This window comes from Coregonus clupeaformis, chromosome 11 (assembly GCF_020615455.1).
Source record: "Coregonus clupeaformis isolate EN_2021a chromosome 11, ASM2061545v1, whole genome shotgun sequence".
NCBI lineage: Eukaryota > Metazoa > Chordata > Actinopteri > Salmoniformes > Salmonidae > Coregonus > Coregonus clupeaformis.
Genome location: NC_059202.1, coordinates 32,390,443 through 32,415,325, shown reverse-complemented (window position 1 = coordinate 32,415,325; position 24,883 = coordinate 32,390,443). Strand labels below are relative to the sequence as shown.

At 46.0% G+C, this 24,883-nt stretch overlaps 1 protein-coding gene across 1 annotated transcript in view; it reads left to right on the top strand.

Annotated features, from left to right (window-relative positions):
- The first annotated feature begins 16,554 nt into the window (after nucleotides 1-16,554).
- LOC121576793 (fibrillin-2-like) overlaps nucleotides 16,555-24,883 on the top strand; it is an 85,574-nt gene continuing 77,245 nt past the window's right edge. Inside the window, exons 1-2 of the mRNA XM_045223502.1 lie at nucleotides 16,555-16,640; nucleotides 18,369-18,707. Coding sequence (XP_045079437.1) covers nucleotides 18,523-18,707 — 185 coding nt within the window. The 5' untranslated portion in view covers nucleotides 16,555-16,640; nucleotides 18,369-18,522. The remainder of the gene's footprint in view (nucleotides 16,641-18,368; nucleotides 18,708-24,883) is intronic.

The following is a 24,883-nucleotide window of genomic DNA, read 5'->3' as shown; positions in this document are numbered from 1 at the left end:
GACTACATGGGGGCACAAAATAACTGAATGTGTACAATACAGTAACAGTAATACTGCTGTGCTTGTCAGCTTTGTTTTACGATGTGTACTGATTTAACATTGCTGTGACCTAGTAGAGAGGATGAACAGGATGTGTGTGTGTGTGTTAATTGGCTCCCCAGTCCCACTATCAGGAGACAGCAAATACAGCTGGCCACCTGATGCCCTCAACCTAAACTGGTACTGTGGGGGTGTCTGTATGTTAGCAGTTCTAAGTGTGAAGATTGACTGATTGTCTTTTCAGATCTTCTCCAGTGTCACTACGTGCAGTCCTGTGTTGCTAGACTAAACCCTCCGCCCTTTTGGTTTGTGTAAAACTCCTGGGTGGTCCATTGATACAGTTCAATAGGCACAGAGCATGTGTTACAGGAATAGAACTCGACCTTAAACAAAGTGTCACAGTTTCAGGGAATGTGGCTGGATTCGCAACAACATACCAGTATTCTATTAATCTTAAGTAATCTTTCCATTAAGTAGTTGTGTTTTTTTGTTTTTGTCGGACAAACAAATTGTCATCACCCACTTAATTTAAATACTGAACACACATAGACGTACATACACTGACACAAACACACACACACACACACACACACACACACACACACACACACACTCACACTCACACTCACACTCACACTCACACAAAATGCTGACAGAGCCTCTCCTTCATATTCATCTGTCTTGGGAGGCACTGTAAAAACAGCTGCAGGAAGTGTGTGAGACGTGGGATGCAGGTAGGTAGGGCACTCTGCAATGAAGAATCTTAGCATCTGTTGTTTAAACCCCTAATGATCGTGCAGGCTGTCCATCCATTTATCCAGGGTACACTTGCTTTACTGGAGTTTCACACTCATAAAATGCTTTTGTGGCTTTTCCACTGCTCATACAGGCAGGCCAGACTGATGAGGTGTTGTTGTGGCCGGGCAGATTTTGAGCTTGCAGGGCATGGTGTCATTTCAACCTCTCCATCACGGTTGACAACGCCACAGTGTCCCCCTCCCAGAGTACAAAGAACCTTGGCATGACCCTGGACAACACCCTGTAGTTCTCTGCAAACATCAAAGCAGTGACTCGCTCCTGTAGGTTCATGCTCTACAACATCCGTAGAGTACAACTTTACCTCACATAGGAAGCGGCGCAGGTCCTAATCCAGGCACTTGTCATCTCTCGTCTAGACTACTGCAACTCCCTGTTGGCTGGGCTCCCCGCTTGTGCCATCTAACCCCTGCAACTTATCCAGAATGCCACAGCCTGCCTGGTTTTCAACCTCCCCAAGTTCTCCCATGTCACCCCGCTCCTCCGCACACTCCACTGGCTTCAAGTTGAAGCTCACATCCGCTTCAAGACCTTGGTGATTGAACTGCCCCCTGTAAGGGGAACTGCCCCTCCCTACCTTCAGGCTATGCTCAAACCCTACACCCCAACCCGAGCACTCCGTTCTACCACCTCTGGTCTCTTGGCCCTTCAACCCCTACCGGGGGTCAGCTCCCGCTCAGCCCAGTCAAGGCACTTCTCTGTCCTGGCACCCCAATGGTGGAACAAACTTCCCCCTAACGTCAGGACAGCGGAGTCCCTGCCCATCTTCCGAAAACGTCTGAAACTCTACCTATTCAAAGTGTATCTTAAATAAATCCCATGGCTACAGTATATGTGAGAGATGGTATATGTGAGATAGGCTTATTCAGTGACTTTTGGAAGACAAACAGAATCTGATAGAAAAATGTTTCTTCTTTGTCCAGGTCTGTATGATGATACTTTGCCATTCTGCAGCCAGCCAGGGAGCTAGGGAGGTGGATCTGGTTTCAGTGGACTGAGTGATCTAGCTCAGACGGTCAAATTTCAGTGTAAATAATTGGAGGAAGAATGACTGAGATGAGGTCCTGCTGTTCAAACAAGCACAGATCATACTGAGGGCTGGACAAGGCCCTAAGGTTTATTATCATGGTGGTAGATGGTGTTTCTCTAAGATACATTCACTGAGAAGCAGCTTCCTGTTCACCACTTCACTAATCTAACTCTCACAGCATCTCGGTCAGAGAGGTGCAGATAGAGAGGTAGAGATACATATTTATAAAGTAGGCTACACAGACAGACAGACAGACAGACAGACAGACAGACAGACAGACAGACAGACAGACAGACAGACAGACAGACAGACAGACTTTGAGGGGATAGATTTGATGTTTACAGAAATGCTCCACTTAGTTCTGAGGTCTGAGTTTCTGGCATGGTCCCTGAAGAGCTGTGTGAATCTGATCTGATCTGGAGGTCCACTGTGTGGAAAGTGAAATGGATGGGGATGAAAAGGCCTTGACTGTGTTTGCATGGTCAATGTCACTGTGTGGACTAGATCCCTGGCGTTCACCGAGACAAAACAAAAGCAGACTCTCACTTTCTCTCCTTCCCTCAAAAAAGAGAAAACGATCTCATCCCACCAGACCACGAAGCGCTGGTGAAACTTGAGCTTTGCTTTTGCAATTTCCCTCTGCCCAAGCTGCCTTTGCTTAAGCCCTTACCCTGTGCTGAGCGTCAAACACCCCCAAATGGAGGAAGGGGAATAGCTATAAACGCTAAGGCACTATAAGACAATCGAATATAAGATACTATTCCATGAATAAGGCCAGGGCTCTTAAATCATTAGCAATGGCAGTCAGTTAAAACGTGAGGGTGGAATTGAATACATACTGTATGTATTCCAGCCAGGCCATGAGTTAGTGCCTCGCCGAACGGACACGACATGTTTATGATACGCTTAAGTGCAAACATTTCGGTGGGGGGAGCTGTGTGTGAGAAAGAGTTTTCCAAGTTGTTACAGTTGGAGCTCTGCATTGCAGATTTGTTCCCCCAATGCACCCCCCATCCTGGGAGGAGGAGCCTCAGGGTTCATTTTTCGCCCTCTTCATTTTCCCTCAATGAGGCATCAGTCACCTCGATCAGACTTGGAGAGGTACAGTCATAATGTCGAGTCCAGTTGTGATTTTCATGCAGTAAATTCCTGCCATTATTTTGGATTCCCCTGAGATGGAATGTTTTATGTGCTTTTGAAAATGAAAGACGTTCTTCTCACATCTGAGAACCATTAGTCCAGGGAACTGTTAGCAAGCGGAGTATTATTTCCGCTTTCTTGGAATCTTGCTACATTTCTTTCTCTCCCTTTGTTTTCATTTCTTTCCTTTTTTCACTTCTGTCTTTTCACAGTTACAAGGATCATGGAATTTCTGAGTCCTTTTCCAGGAAGTCTTATTGCATGCCCCACTGATTCCAAAGCTCTCTAAACATCACCCATATAACAGACCCTGCTCTCTCTCCCCTGCTTTCTCTGTCTCCATCCCCCTCTCCCTCTCTCTGTCTCCCCTCCACTGTACGTTTTAAAGAGGCAGTGAAGCATGGCCAAGAGGCTACGCGCAATGCGTCCTATCAGTGAGGGAGCCTCACTCGCATTCTCACGGACCTCACTGAAGACATGTGAGGCCAGTCCGCCCCAGCACAAGTGGATCAGTGTGTTTGTATGCTTTTTATGAGATGACACATTCTCATCCCTGAACACTGTTCCCCTTTGTCTCTAGTCATCTTCTTTGAAGTGCTGCATTCTTCTGACACTGCATCACTGGGGCTGTGCAGCTGGCTTCTGGGGGCAGAGGAATGGAAATCTAGGTTAGGTGAGCCTAGTTAGGTTAGTCTCTTTCTGAAGGAGGATGGGTGGAGGCAGGGAGAAGTGGGGAGTTGGAGCAGCATCACACATGAAGAGCTGGTGAAGACTTTTAATTCGCTCAAAGCTCAAAGAACTTCGAACAGACAGAGCTAGGTAAGAGCTGTGATTCCGATTATGTAAGGTGGAGGGGGTACCAAAAATAACCCCAGCCGAAGCTCACTCACTCATATGGCCGCCACTCAGATGTTTTAAAGAACACGCTGAAACAAATCACAATAGAAAGACGGAGTGTTGTTGGTCAAAGGGATTTATGGGAAAGTCTGGTGTAGCCAACTTCCGCCTCTCGCCACAAAATGGCCCCCTTTTCCTCACCACATAGTACCCAGCAACCCTCTTTAATTATCTCTCTGAATTTCCTGTGCTGACCCCAATGGCTCCGACCCCGCTTCTCTCCGACCACAGCCCTACTGACAGGGCCTCAGAGGGCCTCAATTAAAGATGGCCGCTGTTTTTTCAGGGTGGTTTTCCTTCCATTTTTTTCCTGTGAGGAGGGAAGACCCTATTTTAATCCTCCTGGGCCCTAAACCACCAGACCACAGGATTCCCAGCTGGGAGCGTCTCCACGCTCAGCCACGCTCCACCCAGACCCCACGGGCGTGACCACAAAGGATGACGACACTTCCAAACCTCCGTTCAGCCCCACCTCATCACATCCCTGACCTTAACACCACCCCTTAACATGAGTGTTACATTATACACGGGGTGTAATGATGGAGTGCAGAGTGGAAACTTGTGAATCTGTGTCATTCAATGGAGGATGGAGAAATGGTGCTCTTTAGTTTAGTTTTTGTTTTGAGACGCACAAATCTTGAGGCTTTCAGGGTCATCAATGAAGAATATCTTGTCTTTCTTTGACTTCTTTGTCCTACTTTGGGAGAAAATAATGAATTGTCCTCAAAGACTTCCATATGTCGCTTGCTCTCACACACACAGAACGGGAGAAATATCCAGAGCTTTCCATGTGTCTCCCATCTTTAATTTTTTTGTATTTAACTAGGCAAGTCAGTTAAGAACAAATTCTTATTTACAATGACGGCGTACCCCGGCCAAACCCAGAAAAGGCTGGGCCAATTGTGCTCCGCCCCATGGGACTCCCAACCATGGATGGATTGTGATACAGCCTGGACTCAAACCAGGGTCTGTAGTGACGCCTCTAGCACTGAGATGCAGTGCCTTAGACCGCTGCGCCACTCAGGAGCCCACTCGGGAGCCAGACTGTATGATAATAAATTACAGAGTAGTTATACTGAAAGACCGACTGATGACTGAGCTCTCCCATAAAGATTTTATTCAACATAAATCCAACACTTGCTCTGCTGAAACATCAGGGCGTATAGAGCTATCACATTTCAAAGGAAATCTTCACCGAACCTTTCTGACATTTATGCAGTGCCTAAGAGAACGTTGATAGCCTTAGATCAAAGACAAATTGTGATGAGGTGATTTCGAAGGAGTCAGGCGCAGGAGGGTAAATCACAGAATAACCAGATTTATTCAGAAGAACACAGAGTTACGCAGTAATGGGTCAAAACACTCCAGTGCGCAAAACAGGCGCACTGGAAAATACAAGGCACACGGGGAAATATCCCGGCGATACAAAATACACGGAGCTCCACCAAGCTTCTCTATCCTCCACAATAAACAATCACACACAAAGACAAGTGGGCAGAGGGAACACTTAACAGGTACTGATGAGGGGATATGAACCAGGTGTGTGTAATAAAGAAGACAAAACAAATGGAATGATGAGATGAGGAGCGGCTGGGGCTAGAAGGCCGGTGACGACGAACGCCAAAGCCTGCCATAACAAGGAGAGGAGGCAGCTTCGGAGGAAGTCGTGACAGTCCCCCCCCCTTTGATGCGCAGCTCCAGCAGCGCGCCGACACCGGCCTCGGGGATGGCCAGGAGGACGCGGAGCAGGGCGAGCCGGATGGCGACGGTGGAAATCCCGCAATACGGATGGATCGAGGATATCCCTCACCGGAACCCCGCACTGCTCCACCGGACCGTACCCCTCCCACTCCACGAGGTACTGAAGGCCCCCCACCCGATGCCTCAAATCCAGGATGGAACGGACAGAGTACACCGGGGCCCCCTCGATGTCCAGAGGGGGCGGAGGAACCTCACGCACCTCAGACTCCTGGAGCGGACCAGCCACCACCGGCCTGAGGAGAGACACATGGAACGAGGGGTTAATACGGTAATCTGGAGGGAGTAATAACCTATATGTAACCTCGTTTATCCTCCTCAGGACTTTGAACGGCCCCACAAACCGCGGGCTCAGCTTCCGGCAGGGCAGGCGGAGGGGCAGATTCCAGGTCGAGAGCCAGACCCGATCACCCGGTACCGAGACCGGGGCCTCACTGCGGTGGCGGTCAGCGTTGGCCTTCTGGCGACGCACAGCGCGCTAGAGGTGGACGTGAGCAGCGTTCCACGTCTCCTCTGCGCGCCGAAACCAGTCATCCACCGCAGGAGATTCGGTCTGGCTCTGATGCCACGTTGCCTGAACCGGCTGATAACCGAAAACACATTGAACGCCTTCCAGACCTTGGATGTAAACTGGGGACCCCAGTCAGACACTATGTCCTCTGGCACCCCGTAGTGCCGGAAGACGTGAGTAAACAGGGCCTCCGCAGTCTGCAGGGCCGTGGGGAGACCGGGCAGAGGAAGGAAGCGGCAGGCTTTTGAAAAGCGGTCCACATCGACCAGGATGGTGGTGTTACCCTGAGAGAGGGGAAGATCAGTGAGAAAGTCAATACAGAGGTGGGACCATGGCCGTTGTGGAACTGGTAAGGGCTGTAACTTATCCACTGGGAGGTGCCTAGGTGCCTTACTCTGGGCGCACACAGAGCAGGAGGAGACATACACCCTCACGTCCTTAGCCAAGGTAGGCCACCAGTACTTTCCGGTCAGGCAGCGCACTGTACGACCGATACCTGGGTGACCAGAGGAGGGGGATGTGTGTGCCCAATAGATCAGACGGTCACGGACAAGACACGGCACGTACTGCAGCCCAGCTGGACACTGAGGTGGAGTTGGCTCTGTGCGTAACGCCCGCTCTATGTCCGCGTCCATCGCCCACACTACCGGCGCCACAATGCAGGAGGCCGGGAGTATGGGGGTGTTGTCTATGGGCCTCTCCTCTGTGTCGTACAGAAGTGACAGTGCGTCTGCCTTCACGTTCTTCCTACCCGGGATGTAAGATAGTGTAAAATCAAACCGAGTGAAGAATAGGGCCCACCTGGCCTGGCGAGGGTTCAGCCTCCTCGCTGCCCAGATGTACTCCATGTTACGGTGGTCCGAGGAAAGGGTGTTTCGCTCTTCGAGCCAGTGCCTCCACACGGTCAGGGCTCGGATAACAGCCAAAAGCTCCCGTTCACCAACATCGTAGTTCTGCTCCGCCGGGCTGAGCTTCTTGGAGAAGAAGGCACAGGGGCGGAGCAGGGGCGGAGCTTGGGTGGCGTGCCCGAGCGTTGAGATAGGACAGCGCCTATCCCTACCTCGGACGCATCCACCTCTACTACGAACGGTAGTGATGGATCGGGATGGGCCAGTACCGGGGCTGAGGTGAACAGAACCCTCAGGTTACTGAAGGCTCTGTCAGCCTCAGCAGACCAGCGGAGCCGGGACGGCTCAACAGAGATGTGATGGGAGCTACGACCTTGCCAAAGCCCCAGATAAACCTCATAGTAGTTGGCAAAGCCAATAAAGTGCTGCACCTCCTTGACTGCGGTTAGAGTCGGCCAATTACACCTGAGGTGGTAATGCGGTATCTGAGGATGGAGACGGACTGCTGGAAAAACAGACACTTTTCTGCCTTGGCATAAAGGTCATGTTCCAACAGTCGGGCCAGCACTTTGCGAACCAGGGACACATGCTCGGCGCATGTAGCGGAATACACCAGAATGTCATCGATGTAGACCACTACACTGCGACCAAGCATGTCCCGAAACACCTCGTTTACAAAGGACTGGAAGACCGATGGAGCATTCATCAAACCGTAAGGCATCACCAGGTATTCGTAATTCCCTGTGGTTGTGCTGAATGCAGTCTTCCACTCGTCCCCCTCTCGGACACGCACCAGGTTGTACGCACTCCGGAGATCAAATTTTGTGAAGAAGCGCGCCCCATACATTGACTTGATCACAGATGGAATGAGGGGTAGAGGATAACTATAACGTATTGTCCCCTTGTTCAGTGCTCCGTAATCAATGCAAGGGTGCAGATCTCCGTCTTTCTTCTTCACAAAAAAGAGACTCGAGGAGGCGGGCGAAGTGGAGGGACGTATGAACCCCTGGCGTAGGGACTCGGAGACATATGTCTCCATCGCCTCCGTTTCTGTCTGCGACAGGGGATACACATGACTCCTGGGAGGCACAGCGTCAGGAGACTCAATAATAAAAAAAAGTGACTTGCTCTCTATGGGACTCATGCGTAACCATAGTGACCGGTGCTGTAACTTCCCTAACGAACCCAGACCCTAATGGTCGACTGTCAAGTGCTCTGATGGGGAGTGGAATGGATAGAGGAACCAATGTAATACCTACACAATGTGCTAACGACCTGTCCATAAAGTTACCAGCTGCACCTGAATCGACCAGCGCCTTACACTGGGGAACTACCGGGTAATCAGGAAAGCGGATGTTTAGGGTATAGTGCGCAGCAGAGGGCTCTGAACGAGTGTGGGTGTTCGATACCTGGGGTGACGCAAGAGTGTCCTGCCTGCTGCCTCCAGACCTAAAAGAACGCTGACGACAGCTTGCATTCGAATGTCCTCTCGTGCCACAAGAGTGACACTGGCGCTGTCGTCCTCCGCTCTCCCGGATCACCGCATCACCCAGCTCCATCATCTTGTGATCCGGGTTGGGGGGGGGGGGGGGGTGAAACGGGCAGGCCACTTCCAGGATGTCCTCTAGAAGCCAGCAGGTTGTCCAACCGGATGGCCATGTCCACCAGTTGATTAAATGATAACGTGGTGTCCCGGCAGGCTAGCTCCCTTCGGACGTCCTCTCACAGGTGGCACCGGAAGTGGTCGATGAGGGCACGCTCGTTCTACCCGGACCCAGCCGCTAGAGTACAAAACTCCAGGGCAAAGTCCTGCGCGGTCCTCGTCCCCTGTCTCAGGTGGACCAGCCGCTCTACCTTCGGGCGGGTGATCGAAGACGGGCGAGCAAACTCCCCGTAGTTGTCCAACGTGGCTCCTCCTTCACTCCAGACCGCGTTGGCCCACTCCAGGGCTTTCCCCAAGAGGCAGGAGATGAGGGCGGACACCTTCTCCCGCTCCGATGGAACCGGGCTGATGGTCGAGAAGTATAGATCCAGTTGCAGGAGGAATCCCTGGCAGCGGGCAGCTGTCCCGTCAAACTCCCTTGGTTGGGATATATGAATCCCTCTGGGTGCTGGGGTGTGGGTGGCTGGATCCGGTCGCTCAGCTGGTCTCGAAAGATCGGGTCCTCTCCTCTCCAGGCGTTGGACGACCTGGAGAACCCAATCCATCGCTTCTCCCAAGCTGGCTAGCATCGTCAAATGCTCCCGGACACGCGCCACCACTCCAGGCATGTGCTCCTCTCCTGCTGACTCCATGTCTTGGTGTGTGATTCTGTGATGAGGTGATTTCGAAGGAGTCAGGCGCAGGAGGGTAAATCACAGAATAACCAGATTTATTCAGAAGAACACAGAGTTACGCAGTAATGGGTCAAAACACTCCAGTGCGCAAAACAGGCGCACTGGAAAATACAAGGCACACAGGGAAATATCCCAGTGATACAAAATACACGGAGCTCCACCGAGCTTCTCTATCCTCCACAATAAACAATCACACACAAAGACAAGGGGGCAGAGGGAACACTTAACAGGTACTGATGAGGGGATATGAACCAGGTGTGTGTAATAAACAAGACAAAACAAATGGAATGATGAGATGAGGAGCGGCAGTGGCTAGAAGGCCGGTGACGATGAATGCCAAAGCCTGCCCGAACAAGGAGAGGAGGCAGCTTCGGAGGAAGTCGTGACATATATTCTGTTGTTTTTGTCGCGACCAGCACCTTGAGCGATACACAATGCTGTGCAAAGTTATTGATAAGCATTCACCTATTAAGAAACTGACTGTTAGAACTGTTAAGGCTCTGTGGATTGATGAGTAATTGAAAAGCTGTATGGTTGAAAGAGATGGGGCAAGATGAGTGGCTAATAAGTCTGGCTGCACATCTGATTGGCAAACTCACTGTAAATTGACAAAGTATTTGACTAAACTGAACAAAAAGAAGAATAAATGGTATTATGATACCAAGATAAATTACATAAAGTATGATGGAAAAAAGCTTTGGAAAAATGAAATTATGGGCAGAAAGACTAATTCAACTTCATCTTTCATTGAATCAGATGGCTCATTTATCACAAAACCTTTTGATGTTGCCAATTACTTTAATGATTATTTCACTGGCAACGTAAGCAAATGTGGCATTAAATGCCAAAAACAAACTTTGAGCCATCATATTCATGTATAAAATACCTAATAATGAAAGGAAAACATTGTAATTTAGAATTTTGTAAAGTTAGTGTGGGTAAGGTAGAAAAAGTATTGTTGTTCATCAATAATGAGAAACCACCCGGTATTGACACAACATAGATGGAAAGCTACCGAGGATGGTAGTGGACTATATTGCCACTCCTATTTGTCATATCTTTAATCTGAGTCTGGACAAAAATGTTTGTCCTCAGACCTGGTGGGAAGCCAAAGTCATTCCACTACCCAAAAATAGTAAAGCACCCTTTACTAGTTCTAACAGCCGACCAATCAGCTTGCTGCCGACTCAGCAAACTTTTGGAGAAAAAAATGGTTTGATCAGATACAATGCTATTTCTCTATAAACAAATTAACAACAGACTTTCAGTATGCTTATAGAGAAGGGCACTCAACATGTACTGCACTGACACAAATTACTAATGATTGGTTGAAAGAAATGGATAATAAGAAGATTGTGGGAGCTGTACTTTTAGATTTCAGTGCAGCCTTTGATATTATTGGCCATAACTTGTCGTTAAAATTGTTTATCTGTTATGGCTTTTCAACCTCTGTCATATTGGGGATTCAGAGCTTTCTATCTAACAGAACACAGAGGGTTTTCTTTAATGTAAGCTTCTCTAATGTAAAGTGTGGTATACCGCAGGGAAGCTCTCTTGGCCTTCTACTCTTTTCTATTTTTACCAATGACCTGCCACTGGCATTAAACAAAGCCTGTGTGTCTATGTATGCTGATGATTCAACCCTATACGCGTCAGCAACCACAGCAAGTGAAATCACTGCAACCCTAAACAAAGAGTTGCAGTCAGTTTTGGAATGGATGGCCAGTAATAAACTGGTCCTGAACATCTCTAAAACTAAGAGCATTGTCTTTGTCACAGCATTTGGTAAGTTCTAGACCTCAGCTGAATCTGGTAATGAATAGTGTGGCTGTAAACCAAGTTGAGGAGACTAAATTACTTGGCATTACCTAAGATTGTAAACTGTCACGGTCAAAACATAGATTCATTAGTTGTAAAGATGGGGAGAGGTCTGTCCGTGATAAAGAGATGCTCTGCTTTTTTGACATCACACTTCACAAAGCAAGTCCTGCAGGCTCTAGTTTTATCTTATCTTGATTATTGTCCAGTCATATGGTAGGTGCTGCAAATAAGGACCTAGTTAAGCTGCAGCTGGCATAGAACAGAGAGGCACGTTTTGCTCTTCATTGTAATCAGAGGGGTAATATCAATATTATGCATGCCAGTCTGTCTTGGCCAAAAGTTGAGGAGAGACTGACTTCATTGCTACTTGTTTTTATAAGAAACATTAATGTGTTGAAAATTAAAAGTTGTTTGCATAGTCAACTTACACACAGCACTGACTCACACACTTACCCCACCAGACATGCCACCAGGGGTCTTTTCACAGTCCACAGGTCCAGAACAAATTCAAGGAAACGTACAGTATTATACAGAGACATGATTGCATGGAACTCCTTTCCATCTCATATTGCTCAAATGAACAGCAAACCTGTTTTCAAAAAATAAATAAACAAATAAAGCAACACCTCACGGCACAACGCCTCTCCCCCATGTGACCTACTTGTGTGTATGTACTGATATGTATGTGTAACTGATTGTGACGGAGAAGTCCGTCACTGGCCGCGGGCAGCATTTGGTAAACTAACACACACACTCATCTCCCCCTCCCTGCTCCGTTTTCAGCTACGTTAGCAATGTGGGTCAACACACCAGAGGTGTGGACTCGAGTCATGTGACTTGGACTCGAGTCAGACTCGAGTCATGAATTTGATGACTTCAGACTCGACTCGACAAAATGTACAAAGACTTGCAACTCGACTTGGACTTTAACATCAATGACTCGTGACTTGACTTGGACTTGCGCCTTATGACTCGAGAAGACTTGCTACGAGGACTTGTAATGACTTGCAAAGGCTTGCTAAGAGGACTTGAAATGACTCGAAACTAAAATGTAGGACTTTGGACTCGACTTGAGACTTGATGGCTTTGACTTTTGACTCGACTTGGGACTTGCCTCATCTTTGACTCGACTTGACTCGGGACTCGAGGGCAAAGACTTGAGACTTACTTGTGACTTGCATAACAATGACTTTGTCCCACCTCTGCAACACACAAGTTAACTTAGCGATCTCAGTGCAGACATCACACACATTATTCTTACCTCCCGTCAGTAACAGTTTGGTCTGGTATAAGGAATATACAGACAAGCTTTCATGTTTAATTTAAGTGACGTTTATTGTACTTATCAATGTTATGGATGAGTGTGCTGTTTGTTTGTTTCTGTTCCTCTCTCTCCCTCTCTGTAACTTCCGGGTATGGTGTAATAAGGACCCGAGCTACAGCAATCGGGCTGGCTTAGTAGTGCCTGTCCCGAATGGCGCGTTCATGTGAATGGGTGTATTGGAAGGCACCATGTCAGTAGTGATGGGACTCTGTAAATGTGTTATACTGTGTTATATTGTATTATGATAAACCGATTGCAAAGGTTCAATGAATATAACTCATGATATGTTTAGCTGAGCGGAAAATGTAGGCATTGATGTTGGTAATTGCTTAATTAATTAAAGAGTTTGGTATGTTCTGATGGGAGGGGCTTCCCCTAAAAAAGGAGCCTCTCTTTCAGTTCAAGAGGGGGACCGTTTTGATTGAGCTGTTGATGAGGCAGCACTGTTTTAGCTGTTCCATAATGTATACTTTTGGTGGCAGTACTGTTTTTCTTCCGGAATTACGATGTAAATAAACACCCTTGCACAGAAGTACTTTTGCGGCTCCGCCATCGTTTTATTTGATAGAGGTTAGGTTTTTCAGTTTAGCCTTCTGGCCTACTCTACGCACGCACACACCCACACACTCTCTCTCTCTAACACACACTCTACACACACCCATACATTATTATTATTTAGTTGTATTGTTTCTTTTGTTAAATTTGTGTAAATGTGTGTGTCTTTAGTTGTAGTTTTTAAAAAGTCAATAATGTCTACATGTTAATGTTTTTAAATGTATGTAAATTGTAAAGTTTTTGTCTCTAATTTCTTTTTCATTGTGTTGGACCCCAGTAAGGCTAGCTATCGCCATTGGCGTCGGCTAATGGGGATCCTAATAAAAAAAAACAGGGCTTCTACTGTTCGTCTTTTAACCCCCAAACCAAACTATGGATTTTTCCAGACATTTCTATCCAAACATTGTCTGGCCCATATAGGATGTGACATTTTGATTCATTACTATGAGCAGGATGAGTAATGTGGGCTGTTTATCCCTGCTGTGGGCCTGTCAGTGAGCTGGTTTGTCTGAGTGATGTATCTCCTCGTTCCAGGGCCCGTCCTCTAAGATCCAGGCCCCTGGTGTTCTCACAAGGTTCAGGCAGCACCAGGAGGGAACAAACTGGGCATTTGACCAAGAATCTGTCCCCTATCGTCATTCCTAAAACCCCTCTACCCCCGTCCTTCTCCTCTCCGAGGACGGACTGGGACCAAAAATCTGCCCTGGCATTTCTAACACACCGGCCCATTTCCTTCCTTGAGGCCCTCACACTGGACTATGTTTTTCCTTCAGGCCCCCATTATTAGCCAGATAATGATAATTTTGCACAAAAAAACAAAGTTAGACAGGCCCACTGGGCAAAAGATGGACCATTTGCCCGAAATGCCAGATGGCCAGTCCGCCCCTGCTGGCACAGAACACAGGGAATGAAAAGTGATATCCCCAGAAGTCTTCTCATGAGGAGCTGGATGGGAGTGCCAAGATGGGACTGGCTGGGCCCATATGGGCACCAACTAGGTCCTTGTCTGGGTTCTGTACCACTTGTCATTCCTCATATACAGAGATCTCTGGGAAGAACCCCAGTCCCAACGCTCACTCTACTACACCCCCGGCTGTATTCCTGCTCTTTGCAAGACGACGCATGTGTAATCTTTTAGTCTGGACGATGTTGGACAAATAGATTTTTTAAAAATCCAAATGGGGCATGGCATCTCACAAGAGCCCTTTTAAGACTGACATGCAGGGCTTCTAAAAGCATACTTAAACATGCAATAACAATATTTAATGCCGACCATGCACAACCCATAAAAATGTGCCCTGTGGCAGGATATTAATGCATCTATCACAACTCAGTGCACACACCATATGACCATACTGTATCTAAAGCACTACTATGTATGTAGAACACCAGATGAACAAAACATCCACTGTTCCACTACTTTAATAACCTGGTCTATCTGGATCATAGCAGTGATGTCATCACCATTCTGTACCTGGGTGGTTTGCGGCAGGCCGGTAGCGTGTTCTGTGAGAGTTATGTATTCTCCATGTGTAGACATACGCCCAGCAATGAGTGTGTTGAGAGTAGTGAGCGAAGGGGAGAAAGAGAAAGAGGTAGGGGGGCTAGTTAAAGTATTTTCCTGGGTTCCTGCTGTACAATCCATACAGACAGTGGTTCTTTCACTCGGCCCCTGATTACATGGGGAAATGTGGTTCTGTTTAGTGGATTGAGGGGGTGCCTTTACAGAAAAATCACATGATTTCACGTAAAATGTCATGTGAAATCATATGAAAACATGTTTTTGGAATATTTAACGTGATCACATGTGGTTTCATGTTATCACATGTTGCTTTAGATGTTGTCACATGTTATCACATTAACTTCACATAAGATCACGTGATCAAGTGTTTTTGGAACACTTCACATGTGATCACGTGAAATTCATGTGGTTTTTCTGTAAGGGTGGAGGGGGCTGGAAGACAGTCATTGGAGGTGTTCAGTCTTTCTTCCCATCACACACTGTGAAAGATAGTCAATGGAAGACCCAAGAGGACTCCAAACTAAGCACATCACAAATCATCCCAGTCACTCCACTGCTGCACGTTCAAGGCTAAGCCTGTTTGGGTGTGTTATTCCATGTGAGAATGGAGTGCCATGAAAATTGGCTTAAACATGGAGATCTGTGTGTGTGCGTCTGCGAAAGTGTGTGTGTATGTGCGCGTGCGTGCGTGTCTGCGAAAGTGTGTGAGTGTGTGAGAGAGAGTGCTGGAACATGATTTCATACAAATTTCCCTAATTAGTTTTATTACCTTTAGAGCATGCCCATGCCAGCTGGCCTGAACACTGATTTCTCTATGAAGGCTTGGAAGTGTTCATTAATCTAGTGAGTAGGGAAACACCCACAATCTAAATGTCAACGATCCCAACAGAACAAAAGGAAATATACATGATTTGTATATCAGGAGTACTGACATTTGACCTTCCCACTCATTTTATAACCAAGTCCTTATTCTCAAAACTCATAACTCCATTGAAGTTGTACACCCTAATTACAATATTATGTAAATTTTCAGCATTTTCGTGCATTGTTGTAAAAAGACAGTATTTACAACTACCTTACGAATTGTGAGTGGCGAGGAAACTATTTGAGGGCAGTCCTGACAAACACTGCGTGATGTGTTTTCCAAACCTGTTTCCTTAGACAAACAGGGGTTATCAGTCAACTCTGTAGGCCCCAACATTTGGGATGTGCTCAGCTGCTCAATATACCACCCAGATGGCAAGGCCGCCAGTTAATTTGATCTACTTCCTATCAACATTAACAACAATACACAAAAATGCAATTTCAGAATGTGGGGGGGACATGTCCCCCCGTCCCCAATGAAAGTTCCACCCCTGCCCTGTAGGCTACTGCAATAAATAGAGGAGCTATCTAAATAGCATGCGTAAACCTCTCATACAATACACACACAATATAGCAATAACATGTCCTTTAAGTTTGGTTTTAACATAAACATACTAAATTGCCTGTGATAAATGACAGGGTGTGTCCACTGACCAAACTTTAAAGACAAAATATCTTATTCAATATGATTGGAAAGGTTCACAAATCACTTCCATGTGATAATAGTCAAAAACCATAGAACTATAACAACCTTTTGGGGCTGTAATGATGGAATTCTAGCCTATTGGCAAGGTTAGTTTGTCTTACACATTTCCATCGATTGAGGATTATTAGTTGACTAATTGCTTTAGTCTAACTGATCATTTACTTAATTAGACCCGTATTCATTACACAGGTATAAAGGAAAGTAGCTGGAAATGTGTTCATGTTAAAGGTCTGTCTGAATACTTGCCCCCTTTATAACAGTGGAGTCTTATGGAATGTGGGTTTGTCCTGTGGTCCGTTAGTAACCCCCTCTCTGTGTGTCTTAAAAAAGCACCTCCCCTCTTCCAATCAGGGCAATTCCCTAACTTTTAAAATTTTCTCAAAAGGCTATAGTTCAATATCCCATTCTGGGGCACATATTGCATTTCAAATTCGGACTCGCGGATCCTCGACTTCAAGGCACTGCAACAATTGTAAGGTATTGTGCTATTATTGATTTATGACACTGGTTATCAATTATTCACTATTGTCATAGGACTTTTTTTTTTACCCGAGTTGAGAATGTCTTACTTGTGTTATAAAACAAAAGTAATGTGCATTTACTATTCAGTGGTGAACGGTTGAAAGGAATTGTCAAAACTGTTGTCAAAACTGTTTCGGTGAGGATTATTTTAGGCAAGGCTGCAACATCTGTTTTACCGGCATTTTTCCCGTGGCTGATAAGTAACGTTATTCAGTAGCCTACCTAGGAGCCGAGGTTCGCTGTATGCTTTGGGAATATAATTATAATGCTGTGTGATTAGTTATTATCAAGGTGGTTAGTTTGTTACTTTGCTTCAAGAGACGATACCTTTGTGGTCCACTTCGATATCATGTTGCGATTTTTGCCCCATTCAAAAAGTTACTGACAAAATGTCTGCATGATAGTGCCCAAATGTTTTGCCCCTCAAATATTTAGAATTTCATTCATTTCACTGTTCTATGTAATTTTATCTTGTCGTTTAATGAAACGTTTGTCAGAGGTAAGGCAAAGGCAAGAGAAGTTGAATATACATTTTAGCTGATTTAAGTTTTGCATTTGTCTTTTTTGCAATGTAAATAGCTTACCGGTCATTTGACATTTGAGTGGAGAAAAAGGCTATTCTGCAATAGGCACTGTAATTGATCAGGCATTTCTTTGTTTGGTCTCGCGGATTGATCCCACACACATTAACTCCCTCGCATTATCTACTGTAAATGCATTATCTACTGTAAATGCATTATCTACTGTAAATGCATTATCTACTGTAAATGCATTATCTACTGTAAATGAAGCCACTAAACGTTTTACCACTGAGGGTGTCGTTGTAGCCTATCACGTTTGTGAAAGAGAAAACAAATCAGAATAGGCCTGCTATGTATGTATGATGACACATACAATAACAAATTATGATAATAACATGCCTAAGGTCTTTAATTTAAATAACTTCTTGCATCGACATTTTAACATTATATTTCAGTGTAAAGCAATTGAAAGTGTGTGTGTTTGTGTGTGCGTGCGTGCGTGCGCGCGCGTGTGTCTGTAAGTGGGAGAGAGAGAAAGACAGAGCAAAAGAAAGAGAGCGGCGTGGAGTGAGGGAAGGCAGAGTTTAGTTACCAGTCATGTATCACTCATCTTCCATTACATTTGATTAGAGTCAGTGATGGAGGCTATTTTTCTTCCCCATGTTTTACATAATAACCGTCTCCCACTATTGAGGAGAAAATTGCCAATATTTCCTTCCTCTGTAACCCCCTGATGTGGTTTAAACTGTGATTATATATCACTGAGGGCCCATCATTTAGTCTTAAAGCTGACTTTTAATGAGAGGAAGAAATAATAAAACCAATGGCTGTCCAGTTAGACTTGAACGCTTTTCAACGTAATATGCTATAATGCAGTCAGAACCGACTTGTAAAAGTAGACTTGCAGGTAAGTAATTAGAAATGAATTAGATTTTGAAATCCAGATACCGGTGAAAGTGCATGTTAAATGCATTTAAAAACACATTTCACTGTCATTTGGCACAGCAACCCATTACTTTTTCTGCAAGCACACATTTCACCCTAAATACCTACTGTATCACTTGTAGCCCATACTCTTGTGTTGAGATGGTTAACTTGCACATGTCTGCTGGAGGCCAAAAGCCCTGATGTATGTTAATGTGTCTGCCCCCCACCAGCCCCCCACCCTGAAGTGCACACAGGGACTTGGACAGGTCCACATAGACGTGTGTGTGTAGCTCGCCCCAGGTGACGTCAACGAAGAGTAAGAGGAAGTGACATCATCCAGTTGTCTTCAGCAGCAGGGCTACGCAGAGCCACACAAAGCAGCCAATGGGAGCAGGGAAGCTGGCCCGGGTGCTGCTGGGATGGGCGGCCGTGTACTGGGCTTCAGTCCACACGGCGTACGGCCAGGCGGGTGCGGGAGACGGAGGGTACCAAGCCAGCCGCTTCACGGGGAAGGTGGACGAGAGGGAGGTGCAGAGGGTTCGACGGAGAGGACAGGAGACACTCAGAGGGTAAGGAGTTTGGCTTCTAGGCTTCTCTGTTTGCTGAGTATTAAAGCCAGGACAGCAACTTCTTTATTTTGATTGATTATGAAGAAAGGATGTGCACTTGTGGGGTTGTCTGTCTTTGAGTTTATCCACTGAAACATGGTCATATGATTAGGAAATAGATTTGGCTTAGAATGTGGACTGTTGGACAATTTGGATGGCTTTCCCCATTGAGCTGTCTTGGCAACTCTCTCTTCCACTGCTGTGCTTCCTGGACTAAAGCCAACATAGCCTTAGTACAACCAAATAATGCTGAATACATCATTGTTCTCCCAAAGACAGCACATGTTCGAAGCTAAAAGGTTGCTTGCAAAACTGAGAGATCCTTGAGTATTTGCAGAAAATTGGCATTTTCATGTGAGAGTCTAGGTAAAGGGGGAGGACCATAAATAAAAGTTTGTTGACCCAAATCTAAGCAAGTAGGCATTCTGTTAAGCGTATTAGCTGGAGAACACATAGATGAAGACAGCAGGGGAAAGTTTATTGGCAAGAATGTTTTGAGCGGAGGTAATCACTCAAAGTGGGGGTAAAAGGGCAGTCAATTGGGAATTTGCGAAGGGGGGTCTGTTCAAGTTTTCCAGTGGGGTGGATCATAGAAACCACAGAACCCCCCTCCTCCCTCCTTCATATCACCCCCCACGATCTCCCCTGGGACTGGGTGGGATGTATGTCAATGGAGCAAGGCAAAGCTTTTACTGTATATTGCCCCCTTTCGGAAAAACAAAGGATGTTTTGTTGGGACTAGTCTTGAATGTCAGCATCAGTTATTCCAATCAGTCTCTCATCTGTCCCTGCTTATGGCTCCCCTGCACCCCAACGCAGGAAATGAGGTATTCCGATTACTCTGGGGGCACGACAAGGGACATTTGTTTCACTGCCGCAGGTGACAAAGCAACAGAACGCATGGCAGCAGAGAAAGAGAGAGAGGAGGGAGAGAGAGAAAGCTAGGCCTCCATGGAATGAAATAGTATTCAGTTACAGTGCAGACATGGGGTGACAGGTAGCCTAGTGGTTAGAGCATTGGGCCAGTAACCGAAAGGTTGCTGGTTTGAAAACCCAAGCCATCGAGGGGAAAAATCTGTAGATGGGTCCTTGAGCAAGGCTCTTAACCCTAATTTGCTCCAGGGGTGCTGTACTATAATGGCTGACCCTGTAAAAAACAACACATTTTACTGCACCTATCCGGTGTACAGTTTATTCGGAAAGTATTCAGACCCCTTGACTTTTTACACATTTTGTCACGTTACAGCCTTATTCTAAAATGAATTTTAGAAAAAAGAATCTCATCAATCTACACACAATACCCCATAATGACAAAGCGAAAACTGGTTTTTAGACATTATTGCAAATTCATTAAAAATTAAAAACAGAAATACCTTATTTACATAAGTATTCAGACCCTTTGCTATGAGACTCGAAATTGAGCTCAGGTGCATCCTGTTTCCATTGATCATCCTTGAGATGTTTCTACAACTTGATTGGAGTCCACCTGTGGTAAATTCAATTGATTGGACATGATCTGGAAAGGTACGCAGCTGTCTATATAAGGTCCCACAGTTGACAGTGCATGTCAGAGCAAAAACCAAGCCATGAGGTCGAAGGATTTGTCCGTAGAGCTCCGAGACAGGATTGTGTCAAGGCACAGATCTGTGGAAGGGTACCAAAACATTTCTGCAGCATTGAAGGTCCCCCAAAACACAGTGGCCTCCATCATTCTTAAATGGAAGAAGTATGGAACCACCAAGAGTCTTCCTAGAGCTGGCCGCCCGGCCAAACTGAGCAATCAGGGGAGAAGGGCCTTGGTCAGGGAGGTGACCAAGAACCCGATGGTCACTGACAGAGCTCCAGAGTTCCTTTGTGGAGATGGGATAACCTTCCAGAAGGACAACCATCTCTGCAGCACTCCACCAATCAGGCCTTTATGGTAGAGTGGCCAGACGGAAGCCACTCCTCTGTAAAAGGCACATGACAACCCCCTTGCAGTTTGCCAAAAGGCATCTAAAGGACTCTCAGACCATGAGAAACAAGATTCTCTGGTCTGATGAAACCAAGATTGAACTCTTTGGCCTGAATGACAAGTGTCACGTCTGGAGGAAACCTGGCACCATCCCTACAGTGAAGCATGGTGGTGGCAGTATCATGCTGTGGGGATGTTTTTCAGCAGCAGGGACTGGGAGACTAGTCAGGATCGAGGGAAAGATGAACGGAGCAAAGTACAGAGAGATCCTTGATGAAAACCTGCTCCAGAGTGCTCAGGACCTCAGACTGGGGCGAAGGTTCACCTTCCAACAGGACAGCGATCCTAAGCACACAGCCAAGACAACGTAGGTGTGGCTTCGGGACATGTCTCTGAATGTCTTTGAGTGGCCTAGCCAGAGCCCGGACTTGAACCTGATCGATCATCTCTGGAGAGACCTGAAAATAGCTGTGCAGCAACACTCCCCACCCAACCTGACAGAGGTTGAGAGGATCTGTAGAGAAAAATGGGAGAAACTCCCCAAATACAGGTGTGCCAAGCTTGTGACTTCATACCCAAGAAGACTCGAGGCTGTAATCACTGCCAAAGGTGCTTCAACAAAGTACTGAGTAAAGGGTCTGAATACTTATGTAAATGTGATATTTACGGTTTTTATTTGTAATACATTTGCAAAAATGTCTAAAAACCGGTTTTTGCTTTGTCATTATGGGGTATTGTGTGTAGATTGATGAGGTGGAAAAAACTATTTAATCCATTGTAGAATAAGGCTGTAACGTAACAAAATGTGAAAAAAGGGAAGGGGTCTGAATACTTTCCGAATGCACTGTAAATGACAACAAAACATGTTCTATTGGGGGGGGTAAAGCACACATAAGACTAACTTGCTGTTTTCTTAAATAACATGTTCAATAATGATTCACGTCCCACAAAATAAGCAGACGTGTCTGCGTTGTCAGTCAGTGTGATTAATTCAGCAGCCATTGGACCACTCTGCCTGACATAAATTAATTCCCTGTATATTGGAGAGCCAAACAAGTCACATTGGAGCCATTTCATGTGACAGCCAGCTAGACACAAGGCCGCTTCAGGCCTGACCTGTGTCACATTCACTCAGTGGTTGACTCAGACACACGTGGTGGGCTGCTCTGGTCTGGCAATCTTATCCTCTGATCTGCACAGTGAAGCAGAACCGTGTTGCATGGCGTCAAGATTAGATTAGATATAAAATAATAATGCAACAATTCCGAAACTGAATGGCCGGGGGAAGCCAGCAGCCTTTTCATGTCAAGTAACAAAGCCTGTGGACTTTTCCATAACTTTTAAGTTCTACAGCACAATTCTTTATAGGAGGACTATATTAGCACACAACATATACAGATTATCCAAGTTGATAGCCCCCACCTCCCCTCACTACATAATGACATTGCCATGACATGAAATTGGAAAGTCTTCCATTACACATTATGTACAGCATCAGAGTCACAGATTCCCTCTGTGGGGGAGAGATTATTTTAATGGTGGTCATTTCATTGGTCTTTGTTGTGTGAACAGTGTTTATCTGCTGGCTAAATGCTCCACATCCCAGGGTTTCAGACTTTACTGTTGCTGGTCTGTTGCTGGACCTGCTGATGTTGAGCTAGTCTGATTTATTGGCTCCCTTGGCAGAGTGCAATTTGGCGTCTACATAAGGGTGGAATCTGATCAGACCATGGCCTGGGTCCTGGGACCTCCTCAATTACAGTGGGGGAAAAAGTATTTAGTCAGCCACCAATTGTGCATGTTCTCCCACTTAAAAATATGAGAGAGGCCTGTAATTTTCATCATAGGTACACGTCAACTATGGCAGACAAAATGAGAGAAAAAAATTCCAGAAAATCACATTGTAGGATTTTTAATGAATTTATTTGCAAATTATGGTGGAAAATAAGTATTTGGTCAATAACAAAAGTTTCTCAATACTTTGTTATATACCCTTTGTTGGCAATGACACAGGTCAAACGTTTTCTGTAAGTCTTCACAAGGTTTTCACACACTGTTGCTGGTATTTTGGCCCATTCCTCCATGCAGATCTCCTCTAGAGCAGTGATGTTTTGGGGCTGTCGCTGGGCAACACGGACTTTCAACTCCCTCCAAAGATTTTCTATGGGGTTGAGATCTGGAGACTGGCTAGGCCACTCCAGGACCTTGAAATGCTTCTTACGAAGCCACTCCTTTGTTGCCCGGGCGGTGTGTTTGGGATCATTGTCATGCTGAAAGACCCAGCCACGTTTCATCTTCAATGCCCTTGCTGATGGAAGGAGGTTTTCACTCAAAATCTCACGATACATGGCCCCATTCATTCTTTCCTTTACACGGATCAGTCGTCCTGGTCCCTTTGCAGAAAAACAGCCCCAAAGCATGATGTTTCCACCCCCATGCTTCACAGTAGGTATGGTGTTCTTTGGATGCAACTCAGCATTCTTTGTCCTCCAAACAGGACAAGTTGAGTTTTTACCAAAAAGTTCTATTTTGGTTTCATCTGACCATATGACATTCTCCCAATCCTCTTCTGGATCATCCAAATGCACTCTAGCAAACTTCAGACGGGCCTGGACATGTACTGGCTTAAGCAGGGGGACATGTCTGGCACTGCAGGATTTGAGTCCCTGGCGGCGTAGTGTGTTACTGATGGTAGGCTTTGTTACTTTGGTCCCAGCTCTCTGCAGGTCATTCACTAGGTCCCCCCGTGTGGTTCTAGGATTTTTGCTCACCGTTCTTGTGATCATTTTGACCCCACGGGGTGAGATCTTGCGTGGAGTCCCAGATCGAGGGAGATTATCAGTGGTCTTGTATGTCTTCCATTTCCTAATAATTGCTCCCACAGTTGATTTCTTCAAACCAAGCTGCTTACCTATTGCAGATTCAGTCTTCCCAGCCTGGTGCAGGTCTACAATTTTGTTTCTGGTGTCCTTTGACAGCTCTTTGGTCTTGGCCATAGTGGAGTTTGGAGTGTGACTGTTTGAGGTTGTGGACAGGTGTCTTTTATACTGATAACAAGTTCAAACAGGTGCCATTAATACAGGTAACGAGTGGAGGACAGAGGAGCCTCTTAAAGAAGAAGTTACAGGTCTGTGAGAGCCAGAAATCTTGCTTGTTTGTAGGTGACCAAATACTTATTTTCCACCATAATTTGCTAATAAATTCATTAAAAATCCTACAATGTGATTTTCTGGAATTTTTTTTCTCAATTTGTCTGTCATAGTTGACGTGTACCTATGATGAAAATTACAGGCCTCTCTCATCTTTTTAAGTGGGAGAACTTGCACAATTAGTGGCTGACTAAATACTTTTTTCCCCCACTGTACCTTGATACTATACTGTACATTTACATTATTTAGCAGACGCTCTTATCCAGAGCGACTTACAGTTAGTGCATACATTATTCTTTTTTATTTTCATACTGGCCCCCCTGGGAATCGAACCCACAACCCTGGCGTTGCAAACGCCATGCTCTACCTCCCTGCCGGCCATTCCCTCCCCTACCCTGGGCCAATTGCGCGCCGCCCCATTGGTCTCCCGGTTGCGGCCGGCTACAGCAGAGCCTGGATTCGAACCAGGATCTCTAGTGGCACAGCTAGCACTGAGTTCTTGTGGCTAATAACCAGCCTAATAAGGTCTCCTGTATGCGATAGGGTATTGAAAACAGACTGTGGATTTTGGGCAGCCAGCACTCAGCTCAGGGGAGATGCTTTGGAAGGTTGTTCACTTGGTAGTCTTCCTCAAAGCAGAGAAGTGCATTCAGACTCTCAGGTTCCTTCAAAGGTCATGTCAATTACACTCCACTCGCCTGGACGGGGTCATCACACTCCCCAGAGGTTGCCCTGGCACATGCCTGACCCATAAGAAAATAATTCCCATATTCTTGAAGGTCCTGATCATTCTCTCCCATAAATCTATAGATACATCAGCTGGTATTTTGATTGAATAGGGGAAGAAGCCAGAAGGGCAGCTCGCAAAGTCTGAGAGGAGCATTTGGGATGTATCAAGGATGGCCCGTTTCCCTGTGTTTTATATGGATTAGTGTTATTTTCATGTTTTATGTGTCTGCATTTTAGGTATACATTTAGGCTAGACCTAAACGACAGAACCTCTGTTTCAGGGGGTTCATGTGGCATGTGGTCGA